This window comes from Ictidomys tridecemlineatus, chromosome 5, assembly GCF_052094955.1.
Source record: "Ictidomys tridecemlineatus isolate mIctTri1 chromosome 5, mIctTri1.hap1, whole genome shotgun sequence".
NCBI classification, from domain to species: Eukaryota; Metazoa; Chordata; class Mammalia; order Rodentia; family Sciuridae; genus Ictidomys; species Ictidomys tridecemlineatus.
Genome location: NC_135481.1, coordinates 121,675,461 through 121,688,616, shown reverse-complemented (window position 1 = coordinate 121,688,616; position 13,156 = coordinate 121,675,461). Strand labels below are relative to the sequence as shown.

Here is a 13,156-nt window from a genome sequence, read left to right as displayed (position 1 = left end):
CAGACCAGAGCTCCCTGGGGGCAGCAACTGGGTCCACATGGCAAACCATAGTATCCTTAGGGCCTGGCACAATAGCTGGCACAAAACATACTCCAATAACTACCTCCTGAATGAACAAATATTGAATGTAAATCAAGTCACCAAAAAAGCAAGGTAGAGGTCTATCAACATGCATTATATCTGGGTGTAGGAAAGTTAAAAAATTCTTACAGGTTAGAAGACTAGGACTCAACAGTGACAAGGGGCTATAGCAGCTTCATGGTCAGATTCTGCCCATCCCTGGGATCTGGCCATCGGAATTTCCCAGAATTCCCTTCCTTAAAGATTCCAAGATCTTGGCTGCAAGGAAGCAGTCAACCCCAAGTGCAACTCATCATCCCAATAGATGAGAAGAGGGTGTATCCCACATTCTGCCAACAAACTGAACAGAAGTGACAAAAGAATAAAACTCCCCTATCTCAGTGAGAAAGAGCTGGAAAACAAAGAGCAGGTAAGAGAAATGGAAGTCAAGTGGGAGAAGCTAAAGTAATGAGAAAGTCAGAAGACATAAGAAGGGACCAGTGGAAAGAAAAAGAGAACTACACGGATGAAGCAGGAAGATCACAAGTTCGAGGCCAGGCTCAGCAACAGAGCAAGGCCTGTCTCAGGGCGGGGACTAGGAGTGCTGCTCAGTAGTAGAGCGCCCCTGGGCTCAATCCCCAGTATCAGAAAGAGAGGGCAGCACCGATGGAGGGGATGACAGCAGGGCTATTTATTGAGATCCTTGCACCAAGCACTGCTTTACTGCAGGCACTGGCCCACTTAATCCTCCCACCTCTCCCGACACAGACGCTGTTATCTCCACTTTACTGAGATGAAACGGAAGCTTAGAGAGGTGGCTGCGCTTGCTCCATCCCACTGCTGGGAAGTGGCAGCGCTGTGACCCGACCCCGGTTCTGACTCCAGGGTACCCCACTCTGCCTTATAAACGGATTGAGAGGGGAGTCACTCAACACCTAGGAGTCAAAGCCTGCTGAGGCGGGGGCGGGCGGAGGCAGGGACCCGGGCTGGGCAGCCCGGGGGACGGATCACAACGTCAATCACGCGGCTGAGGCGCCTGGAGCCCCGAGGCAGGTGGGCACCTGGGCAGCGAGGGGGAAGAACAGGGGCGCGCGGCGCGGGCCCGGGGCGGTGTCGGAGGACCTAGCTCCGCCAAGTCCCCTCTGCGGCCCGCGGGCCTCTGCCAGGCGCTCCGTGTGCTAGGGAGCTGGGTCCCCGCCGCTGCGCGCGGGCGGACGGTGGCTCAGGGCAGCGGACGAGCAGGCGGTGGGGACCCCAGGGCTGAGGCGACGGGACGTCGGCCGCCCTCAGCGTGGCCGGACTCACCTCCCGCGGCAGCCCCTCCGGACTCGTCGGCCCCGCGGGGCCCGAGGAGGCGGGGATGGACTCCGGGCCGCGGGGGCCGCCGGGAGCCCGTTCCCTGGGCAACCGGGCCGACCTGGCGAGCGACAACCGACTCCGCCGGGGGCTAGAGCGACCAAGCCACAAGTGGCGGCGGGCGGGGCGGAAGTGACGCTAGCGCTTCCTGTGAGTGGGCGGGGCTTGGGTCTCCTTCCTGGGATTTCTGCCGCCCGCATGGAAGGTGCGTGAGAGGGCTAGATTCCGGGTTGGGGAGGCTATGGGCGCCAGGCTATGGGCGCCAGGCTTTTGGTCGCGGGCCGGGCCGCCTTGATTAAGTGCTGTGGTGCCTTGCCCAGCCCGGTGTGCCGGCCCCGCGCAGCCTCTGTGGTCGGCTGGGGCCATCTTTGCTGCGCCTCCGTTTTTTTCACGTGTGGAGTGACAGCTGAATGGATGATGTGTGCAAAGGAGTATCAGCAACCTGACGCTCGAATGGTAATTATCGTCATTATTTATTTATTTGGCGTCACTGGGGATTGAACCTATGGGCTCTCTGCCACTGAACTACATCTTCAGTCCTTTTTTATTTTCTGAGACAGTCCTCTAAGTTGCTGAGGTTGGCCTCAAACTTGGGATCAGCCTCCCGAATCTCTGGGATGGCAGGTGTGCGTAGAAAGCCCCTGGATTCAACCTCAGTACCACAGAAATAAATAAATAATAAGTAACAGTAATGGAGCAAATTGGGCGCCAAGCCTTGCATGCCCATCACCTCCAGAAACTTCTACTTGAACTGTCAGTGAAGGTTGCCAGAACATTCTGCTTGTAGAGTGCTCACTGAGCACCAGTAATGTTTTAAGTCAGCTCCATTTTGCAGTGAGAAGCCCTGGCATGAAGGGAATAAGTAACTTAACCACTGGGTTATGCCTCATCTGCCCTGTTCTGTGGCTCTGATTACTGTTCTCTCCCTACTAGCCTGTGAGTTTCTTAAAGTTGAAGCTGTTTTTTGGTTCCTAAGTATGTACTAGTATAATGCCAGATTCTTGGGACCCCAGTAGACCTCCAGGAGCCGATTCTGATGCAATCACACAAGAGTCTTTATTGCAAGCTGGTTGTGAGCCTGGACTCACAACCGTTTCTGATGCAGGTGTCCCAGGGAGTAAGCCCTGGTGCTTTGTCCAGTGAGATTTTATAGGTTTTGGGGAGATACTCTATGCGTCACAACATCACACAGCAAATCATTCCATTCCGCGGGAAAATCAAACAACAACTCTTAACATTGATTAGCACATTCAATGGTGGGTACAAGTTGGATAGGGATGTTTGGTTAGTACAAGAGGGGGATTTGTTTGAACTGATTGGTTTAAGCCACGAGGGGAGTACGTGCTGAACTACATGGTTTCCCAACATGTTATCCACCACCATAACTACTGGGGGGGGTCATCTGGCATCCCAGGTATTTTCCCTGTCTCATGCTGATTGGTGGTTGCTTAGGGGGTTGCTATGGGTTCTCACCTAGCCTAACTGAGTCAGGGACACCTGGTGCAGCAGATCTCTCCTGTTATTGCAGACAAACAACTCAGCAGTGTGGTTATGTGCCTAGGAGTGCTCTGTGGGTTTTTCCAAGGACAAGGGCCACGCCCCCTTCCTTGGACAGGCCTTGAGGTAGAAGCCTTTTTCAAAAAGGAGTCACATCAATTTCTCACTAGGTGCCTGGCAAGCAGACAGTGAATCAGATGGGATCCTCATCCTCAGGAACCCCTACTGGGGAAGAGAAAACTTTAGACAATTTCAGTACAGATGATAATAAGAGCAATTCCTCCACCTAACACATTTTATTCAGCACCTACTATGTGCAGAAGGTATGAAAGGGAACAAGATAAACAGAACCTATTCAGGTTGGATTCAGTCCAACAGGGACTGGGGCACCTCGCTGCTGAATGTCAAGATAGCAGAAGCATAGGATGTTCCAGTTACTAGTGCAGTGAGTCCTAACCCACCTTGGGGGATCCAGGAGACTTTATGGAAATGACTTTCTAAAAATCTAAGATCATGCCATTGCCCTCCTCCCAGCACACTGCTTACTCTCCATTGTACATAGAACAAGCCCAAACTTCCTGTCTTGGCATGCAAGGTTCTAATTGTGAGGTCCCCTCTTAACACACTACCCGCTCCCCTCCATTTTATCCTAGCCATACTGAATCTGGACTGTTTCTTGGTCATTTATCATCTCTTGCCCCTTTGGAAAGTCATTTCCACAGCAATGGCTATCTTATTCAGGCACTTCATCCTTCATGCCTGGCATATTGTAGGCAGCCAGCAAACATTAGTTGTTTCAGAGTGAATGAAGAATCAATATACTTAAAAGAAGACCCCTCTAGAATGCCAGGTGATTGAAGACACACTAATAGCAGAAACATTCTAATTCATGTTGAAGCTTATACAGACCCAGCACTGAGGCATGGATTGCAAGTGAGAAAGGATCAAGCTGAAGAAGGGTGTGCAGACTTTGGTAACAGGGCCTTGGACATCAGATGGTATACTGACCCTTGCCATGGGCCAGCCCCTCACAACATTACATAGGCATCTCCTCTCAGCAACACTGTGAAGCAGATACTATTTTTATTAGTCTACCCTCCAAACCATACAACTTTTGTGTTTTCTGTATTCCTCCAGGGCCATGAAGTTCTCAGTGGAGAAGGGAGTGCTGGGGTAGAACAAACTGCCCGGGAGGCTCTTGGTGGTGTGGGGACTGCTTCCTCCAGACAGTGGGATCTGGGTTTAGCTTGAGGGAGGCAGCACTAGCCTGAGAAGGAAGGAGCTTTTAGAAGAAAAACGCATGTGCAGAGGCCTTTTCAGGAGCTGCTAGAAGCTTGGCACAGTGGTACACATTTGTAATCTCAGTGACTCAGGAGCTGAGGTAGGAGGTTTGCGAGTTCCAGACCATTCTTAGCCACTTAGCAATGCCCTAAGGAATGTGGCAGGACCCTGTCTCAAAACATAAACAGGGCTGGGGATGTGGCTCAAGTGGTAAAGCACCCCTCGGTTCAATCCCCAGTACCAGAACAAAAATCCGACACACAAAAACTGCTAGGTTCACTTTAACTGGAGATCATGAAAACTGGTATTGCTAAGAGTGCCAGGGCCTGACGGAGCCAGAACTTCCTCCTGAGCCCCAGGAAAGGCAGAGGAGGTCTCGTCAGGATTCCCTTTGCATCTCTGGTGTCCTTCCTTCTCAGTATCTTAGAAGCTCCAGTGAGCCACATGTCTCTGAACAAAGTGCCTGAGACTGGAGAGTGGGAGTACTAAGGAGTCAAGCCAGATTATCCTTTAGGAAATGGAATGGGAGCCATCCAAGGGTTCTCGCAGAGAGTTACAACTTCACTTCCAGCCTTTGAAAGTAGTTAAAATGCCAAGGTCAAAACTTTGTGGAGGGCTGGGGATGTGGCTCAAGTGGTAGCGCGCTCGCCTGGCATGCGTGCGGCCTGGGTTCAATCCTCAGCACCACGTACAAACAAAGATGTTGTGTCCGCCAAAAAACTTTTTTTAAAAAATATAAAAATTCTCTCTCTCTCTTTAAAAAAAAAAGTTAAAAAAAAAAACTTTGTGGAGCCATTAAGCTAGGAAAGGATCAGCTATATCTGATGTGTCTTAAGTAATTTTTAAAAGTTTTGGCTTTTCTTGTTTTAGAAACTTTCATGTTTATCCAGACCTCTTAGCTTTTGTGACATTTATTTGTCTAGTTGACAAAGAATGTTAGTTTGGGGCTGGGGTTGTGGCTCAGTGGCAGAGTGCTTGCCTTGCCCATGTGAGGCACTGGGTTCAATCCTTCTCCCCACATAAAAATAAATAAACAAAACAAAGATATTGTGTCCATGTATAAGTAAGAAAAATCTTTAAAAATAGAATGTCGGTTTGTTGACAGTTAATAAGACATGTGTCCTCCGACTATGATCATGTTTTCCATAATAATTGTTTCTCTTACTCCTACAGCAAAGACTCTTGGAGTTACAACACCCAGAAAGCCTGTCTTGTCAGTCAGTGCAAGAAAAATTAAGGACAATGCAGCTGACTGGCACAATTTAATCCTGAAATGGGAAACCCTCAGTGATGCAGGTTTTACCACCGCAAATAACATTGCCAACTTGAAAATCAGTTTATTGTAAGTACATTTAGAGTTCCTCACACTCTGAACCTTCACCCTTAACCATTGGGCAGAAGAGTCAAGGGAGTCTTTTAGGGTAAGAACTTATCAGGATAAATGAATTTAAAAATAAAATAGTAAGCAAGAAAAGCAGTAAATTATATATGCAAGTATGAAGTGTATATGAGCATTTTTTTAAGTACTTGAGCTTATGTTTATTTATTGTGTATACACCTTTTTTGGAGGGGTTCCCTTAATCATGGAGCTTCATCCCCAGCCCTTTTTATTTTTCATTTTGGGACAGGGTCTTGCTGAGTTGCTTAGAGCCTTGCTAAGTTAATGAGGCTGGCCTCCAACTTACGATCCTCCTGCTTCAGCCTCCCGAGTCACTGGGATTACAGGTGTGTACTACCACACCCCACTACTTATTGTATATATCCATTTTAAATACAAAGTTATGCTATGTATTATTCATGGTTACATCTGTGTATGAACTTATAAAAATAGATTAAAGGACCAGACATGGTAGTGTACTGCTGTTATCCCAGCCATTGAGGAGGCCAAGGCAATAAGATCACAAGTTCAAGGCCGGCCTGGGCAACTTAGCAAGACCCTGTCACAAAATAAAACATAAAAAGGGCTGGGGATGTGGCTCAGTGGTAGAGCATCCCTGGGTTCAATCTCCAGTATTGAAGGAAAAAAAAACGTGATACAGGCTTAACTCACAGTACTGGCACCTTCTAGGACGAATGGTTGGGTGGTAAGTAATGAGACTTCATGTTCAGACTGTTACATTTTCCTTGTTTTTTAAAATTTTTCTTCCTGCTCTTGTTGTTGTGGTTGTTGTCATTGTTGAAAATAGGTATCACTCATTGCATTGCCCAGGCTGATCTCGAACTCTTGGGCTCAAGTGGTCCCCCTGCCTGGTCTTCCCAAATAGCTGGGGCTACAGGTGTGCATCACCACACCCAATTTATTTTATTTCTTAAAAAAAGACAAGGGACTTATGAAAAATTATTAGCAGTTGCAAATTCTAATTAAAGGCTTTGCTTTATTTTTTTTAGTTGAAGATGGATGTAATACCTTTATTTTATTTATTTTTGTGTGGTGCTCAGGATCAAACCCATTGCCTCATGTGTACTAGGCGAGCACTCTACCACTGAGCTACAACCCAGACCTGCTTTATTTTTGCATTTTCCTGTATAAATTCTTAATTTATCAAAGTTATAATTTTAAAATACCTGAACACCCCGTAGCTTGCCTCTGTCTACTGGCAGAGCCTTTATCCCCTGGCTTCCTGCTGGTTTCACCAGCCTGTGCTCTCCTAGAATGGCCATGCACATCGTGGACTTTAACCCATTATTTGCTATTTTATCCAGGAGTAAAGACAAGATAGAATTAAATAGCAGCAGCCCAGCTTCCAATGGAAATGAAGAAAAGATGTATCCACAATATGATAAGGAGCTTGAGGTGCTATGTGAGGAACTACAGACCACCTTGGATGGTTTGGTAAGACCTACTGGCCACTTGTGGTCACTGTCACTGGGTCCAGTGGACCTCTTTGGGGTTTGCTTGATCATTTCTGGCATTTAACACCATTGGTAATTCTTTGCTTCTCAGGCTTCTCTGATGCTCTCTTCCTCTACCCATCCCACAAATCTTTTTTTTTTTTTTTTAATTTTGGAACAGAAGTGATGAGTCCTGCCTCTTGGGGTTGGGCCCATCTTTTAGTTGTTGATAGACCTTTATTTATATGCAATGCCAAGAATCAAATCCAGTGCTTCACACATGCCAGGCAAGTGCGCTACCACTGAGCACCAGCGCCAGCCCCCCATCCCACAAATTTGATGTTCCCCAAGATGTGGCTCTGGACACCCACTCTTTCTGCACAGTACATTGTCCAGGGCAGTTCGTCCACTTCCAGAGTCCACAGAGCGAATGTTTTAGGCTTCATGGGCCAGACCATCTCTGTCCTCGTACTGCTCAACTCTGCCTCATAGGGCAATGGCAGTATATATAAGCAAATGGATGTGACTATGTTCCCATAAAACTATTGATGGGGGCCTGGGGATGTGGCTCAAGCGGTAGCACGCTCGCCTGGCATGCGTGCGGCCCGGGTTCGATCCTCAGCACCACATACAAACAAAGATGTTGTGTCCACCAAGAACTAAAATAAATAAATATTTTAAAAATTCTCTCTCTCTCTAAAAAAAAAAAAAAACTATTGATGGATGCAGAATTTGAATTTCACATGATTTTCATGTATCACAAAATTCTATTCTTCTTTTGATTTATTTCCAATCATTTGAAATGTAAGCACCTCCTGAGGACAGAGTATGTATAGACATTATTTGTAATTCTTCCACATGGGAACTTTGTCTCTTCTCCCTTTTTTGTTAATTATTCAATTTGTCATCTATATCAGTTTGGACTTCTATTTATACTTTGGGTTGTGATCCAAATCTACTTTATTTCTTGCTCAGATTGTCCCTACTTTGGCCATTGGGAATGCAGTTGGCTCATATGTTCCTTTGAAAGTCTCTCTTCACAGTGAAGTTTGGATTGGTTGTGGATTTTATGAACACTCTGCATTTGCTGGCATTGAAAGATGTTCCAGGCTCATCTTGTGCATGTCCTGCCTCAGTCTTAGAATAATAAGTCCTCATTCTATGTTCAAAAACCGAATGCTGAGATTGTACAGCTATTAATATTATTTTTTTCCTATTTTCCTCCCAGCATTTGGAGAGAATAATTTCCCAGACTCAGCTTCAGTAGTCTTTATTTAGGGGGATGGGTGGGGATACCAGGGATTGAACTCAGGCACTTGACCACTGAGCCACATCCCCAGCCCTATTTTGTATTTTATTTAGAGACAGGGTCTCACTGAGTTGCTCAGTGCCTCACTTCTGCTCAGGCTGGCTTTGAACAGGTGATCCTCCTGTCTCAGCCTCCTCTGCCGCTGGGATTATAGGTGTGTGCAAATGCACTCTGCTCAATAGTCTTTAATAAATTTGACCTTGGATGTTGGTGCACTCCTTTGCCTGAGCTGGACTCAGTCTGGGTTCGCTTCTGGAGACACTCTCAATGCTGAAGTGTGAGCATGGTCTGCTGCTAACATGCTATCAGTTCATACATACATGCATGACCTTGTCCCTATTGATGGCCAAACTGCAAAATTGGGCATGGCCCTTCTAGCATAGGGTCATGGCTCCAGGATTTTCCTCACTTTCTTCATCTTTGTAAGTTTTTCTTAGAGTCAGGGAGTTCTCACAGGATGCAGAGGAAAGCACAAAGGTTTGGGTGTTGAGAGACTTGGGGACAAAAGGCCTTATTTCTATTCAAGTTTGGCCTTATTTTTCCCTAGTTCAACCTTAAGCAGTTTTCTCAGCTATGAAACAGAAGTGATGAGTCCTGCCTCTTGGGGTTGGGCCCATTGAAATATCAAACCTAAGATTCAAGAAAGGAATCTTTAAAAATCAATGTTACCAGGCTGGGGTTGTGGCTCAAGTGGTAGAGTGCTCGCCTAAGACACGTGAGGTACTGGGTTCGATCCTCAGCACCACATAAAAATAAAATGGAAGGGCTGGGGATGTGGCTCAAGTGGTAGGCGCTCGCCTGGCATGTGTGCAGCCCTGGTTCGATCCTCAGCACCACATACAAACAAGGATGTTGTGTCCACCAAAAACTAGAAAATAAATATTAAAAAATTTCTCTCTCTCTCTGTGTCTCACTCACTCTCTCTTAAAAAAAAAAAAAAGACTGATAAAAAGTAAAAAATAAATATTTAAAAAAAAAATCAAAGTTACCTAAATTTAGTGCATGCCCCTTCAGAGGTAATTTGAGGTGGTTGGAAGGACCAAGTGCAAGAAATTAAGATTTTGGTGATTCGTATGTTTTTTATTTCCCCACCCCATGCTCATAAAGTCAGTTATGCCAGGAGTTAGAAATTTGATCTTAGTAGACCTGTGCTACTTAAATCTGAAATCCTAGTTTCTTCTATTTATTTTACCCTTTTTGTGTGTGTGTGGTGCTGGGGATTGAACCCAGGGCCTTGTGCATGCGAGGCAAGCCCTCTACCAATGAGCCCAGTCCCTTCTGTTTATTTTATTTAACAACCACTCATATAGCTCCACCAGGGGCTTCCAGTAGTCACTCCCTCGTCCTCCCCCATGAAGGCAGACACTGGCCCGCTCCGTGCTGTCTCACGTGCGCAGCAGGGGTGGCTGTGCGAGGGGGCCGTGAAGCGGCTCAGGATGGAGCCTGGGGTCTGCTGGATCACTGCCATTTCCTCCTGTGTCAAGTGAGCAGGCTGCCATTCAGTACCATCGTTTTATAAATAAGGAAATAGCCTCAACAGGCTTTCAGTATCTGAGTCAGAAATTAGTTTGTTTTATGCTTCTCTCCCATGTTTGGTCCCATAAGAGCATCAGACCCTGCCCTGGAATTCTCCAGGTCTTGCTGAAACATGCTGTTTAATTGCAGTGCAGTGGAAGACAGCACGCTCTCTACTCCAAGACTGGAAATCAGGGGCTTATTGGGGAAGTAATCCAAACTGATGAAACCATAGCAGCTGTCCATTGCCCTGCAAATTTGCTCTCCGTGGAGTTAGTGGCATTTGGTTATTACAGTTTGGGCCTCAACAGAAGTACTTAGCTTTGAAATCTAGTGAATTTGAAACTGATTTCAGTTTTCTAATAATATTTAGATTTCAAATAATGTTCACATATTCCAAATTAATATCTTTTCAGACCAAAATACTGGTGAAAATGGAAAAGCTGTCTTCAACTACCAAGGGAATTTGTGAACTAGAAAATTACCATTATGGGGAGGAGAGTGCTCGGCCCCCTTTGTTTCACACATGGCCTACAACCCACTTCTGTAAGTAGTTCTTGTGAGTTCATGTTTAGGAGGATAGAGGTCAGGAGAGGATTTAGTACCATTTAGATTAGATGAAGGCATCTTAGAATGAACATTTCTTCTTAGCTCTAATTACCTAACAGCAAAGAAAATTCAACGTAGAGATGCAAGTTGTTATTCTTGACTCTTTAAACCCAATAGAATGAAGTCCACCACCTCTGTGGAGGCAGAAATTCCTCTTTTATTTATTCTTTTTTAATTGAGGAAGAAATTGTTTTGTCTGTTTATTCAAGATGACTGCAGCCAACTTCATGGGAAAGGACTATTGAGAAAAATGTAATCCATCACTTAAGCGCTTTAAAGCACTTTTTTTTCTTTCTATGACTGGGGATTAACCTGGGGTGCTTTACCACTGAGCAACATCCCCAGCACCCTGCCCACTTTTTAAAATTTTTTTTATTTTGAGACAGGGTCTTGCTAAGTTGCTGAAGGAAGGGAGAAAAGAACAAAATTGCCTGGCCTAACAAGCTGCTTGTAATACTGTCAGTTTGAGCAATTCTCCTGTCATGGTCACCTACAGGTTAACACAAAGGCCTGTGCTTATTTTTGATCTCGTGCTCCTTGCTGCATAGCTAACGTTCCTAACTGGCACCAGCCAGAGTGATGGACACACTCCTCCTCCTCTACTGCGGTGCTGCTGTTGGTTCTGGCTTTTCACCAGGAGCCTCTGAAAGCGTGGCTGCTGGTGAGGGAGACTTGCTTCTGTTTCAGATGAGGTTTCCCTCCAGCTCTCAGACATGTACAGGCAGGAGCTGCTCCTGAAGCGCACTGTGGGTGCAGAGCTGGCGCACACGGTGGACCGGGACCTCATCCTGAGCTACCTGTCAATGTGGCTGCACCAGCCCTACGTGGAGAGCAGCAGCAAGCTGCATCTGGAGAGCATGCTGCTGGAGACAGGGCACCGGGCCCTGTGACCTTCCCACTCAGCTTGGCTCCAGACCACTGACGTCTTCCCTGTCTCCCAGTGGGTGGGACCTGGTGTTGTACCCAGGACCAGAGCCTTCTCTCTGGCCTGGCTACCCACCAGCCTTCGTGGGGTTCTGGACCTATGGCAGCTTCTGTAGCCTCTCCAGGGGTGCTCACCCCTTCTGCGGCCACCCTTCCCTTCTGCCTCATCTACCCATCATTCCTGACCTGATGAGTTCCTGAGCAGAGTGACTGAGGGGTCCGGTTTTTGTGAGTTAAGTATACTTTACAGGTCACTCACCTTGATGTAGAAAACCCCTCATTACATATTTTTACTTTATACCTATCTGTATTTAGATTTTTATGAGCACGTCAACTGGGTAAAGTTTGGCATCATGGAAATGAAAACTGCCAACAAAAACACAGCCATGGTCTGCATGTTCAAGGATGGGACAGGCCAGTAAGAAGTCCTCTGATCCCAAACCATGGGACTGTGTATGCTGTGGAATTGAATAAATGTTTAATTGTGGTGTTGTTTTAGCTTCTTTACATTTAATCATTAACATACTACTTATCTAAGTTATCAAGACCATTTAAACTTTTTTCTGAACTTTTTTTTTTTTTTAGTTGTCAATGGATCTTTCATTTTATTTATTTATTTATATGCAGTGCTGAGGATTGAACCCAGGGCTTCACACATGCCAGGCAAGCGCTCCACCACTGAGCTACAGCTGAGCTACTCGGAACCTTAACTTATCAGCCCAAGACTATTTTAACTTTAATTCACCAAATAAGACTTACCTGTAGAATTTATGGCCAGGAAAACCTCAGGAAATCACTACTTCTGATTCCTCCATTCTTTTTACAGATGAGGAAACAGGTCCTGTCATACAGTCATATGACAGTCATACAACTGTCCAAGGTTCTGGACAGTAACTGGCAGTCCCAGGTTTGCTTTCGTTTTTGGACTGAACCCAGGGGTGCTTAACCTCTGAACCACATCCGCAGCCCTTTTTGTATTTTATTTTGAGACAGAGTCTTGCTAAGTTGCCCAGGGCCTTGCTAAGTTGCTGAGGCTGGCCTTGAACTCATGATCCTCCTGCCTCAGCCTTCCGAGCCTCTGGAATTACAGGCATGTGCCACTGCCTCTGGCAGATTTGCTTTGATTTAGTTCCCCTGAACTTATTAGGTAAGCACTCCACCACTGTTGACCCATCCTCAGCCCCTTTTTTTTTTTTTGGCCATACTGGGAACCAAAGCATGAATCTAGCCAGGCCAGCATCACCTGGACTTACTAGGACCATGAGTATAGCCCCAGCCCATTTTCTTTTCTCTTTCTTTTTCTGCTCTGCTTTTTCCTTTTTTGCCAAGCTACATGCTCAGCTGAGTGAGGGGCTCTGACAGACATAAGATCCTGCACAAAGACTATGGACCCAGAGGGAAGACTGACTTGCAGAGAGCACATGTACCAATGTCACTTCGCCTCACAAAATAACGCAGGGTGTATATGCCTGTTCAATTCTGCCATACTTGCCCAGAAATATCCCCCTGGGCAATGTGGGCTTTAGCCTTATGAAGCCAAGGTTCTGTGGTCCAAAGAGCAAATGCTATCAGAGAAATAAAAGTATGGCCCCAATAAAAGACTGCATGTGACAGAAGTATTTTGAGAGCAAGTGAGGATTTCTTACTGTGCAAGCTGACCTATGAAAAGCATCTAATAGCAGCATTTCTTAGGATTTCTCTGTTCTCTGCCTTTGCTGTACTAAAATCCAACTATCATAAAAGTGGACAGTCAGACATCTGGATGCCTCTGGC

At 46.1% G+C, this 13,156-nt stretch overlaps 2 protein-coding genes across 10 annotated transcripts in view; one reads left to right on the top strand and one right to left on the bottom strand.

Annotated features, from left to right (window-relative positions):
* The window catches only part of Tecpr2 (tectonin beta-propeller repeat containing 2), a 79,791-nt gene extending 78,285 nt beyond the window's left edge, over nt 1-1,506 (bottom strand). For 4 of the 6 annotated variants that reach the window (XM_040273955.2, XM_040273957.2, XM_040273956.2 and 1 more), the window contains exon 1: nt 1,366-1,497. The gene's annotated coding sequence lies outside the window, so the exon portion shown is untranslated. Of the gene's footprint in view, nt 1-1,365 lie in introns of all 6 variants that reach the window. The other 2 variants (XM_005341003.5, XM_021720671.3) reach the window with 2 other exon arrangements.
* Cinp (cyclin dependent kinase 2 interacting protein) lies at nt 870-11,870 on the top strand. Of its 4 annotated transcripts, none has more exons than XM_078050939.1 (6): nt 870-1,113; nt 5,368-5,536; nt 5,823-5,919; nt 6,898-7,027; nt 10,267-10,396; nt 11,147-11,870. In XM_078050939.1, the coding sequence occupies exons 3-6, from the start codon at nt 5,858-5,860 to the stop codon at nt 11,347-11,349; spliced, it is 525 nt and encodes a 174-aa protein (XP_077907065.1). In that variant the 5' UTR covers nt 870-1,113; nt 5,368-5,536; nt 5,823-5,857; the 3' UTR covers nt 11,350-11,870. The 4 variants fall into 4 exon arrangements, with proteins under 4 accessions (XP_077907065.1, XP_005341059.1, XP_040129898.1 ...); XM_078050938.1 differs by lacking the exon at nt 870-1,113 and adding an exon at nt 1,561-1,872; XM_005341002.5 differs by lacking the exons at nt 870-1,113; nt 5,823-5,919 and adding an exon at nt 1,497-1,621.
* Nucleotides 11,871-13,156: the final 1,286 nt, after the last annotated feature.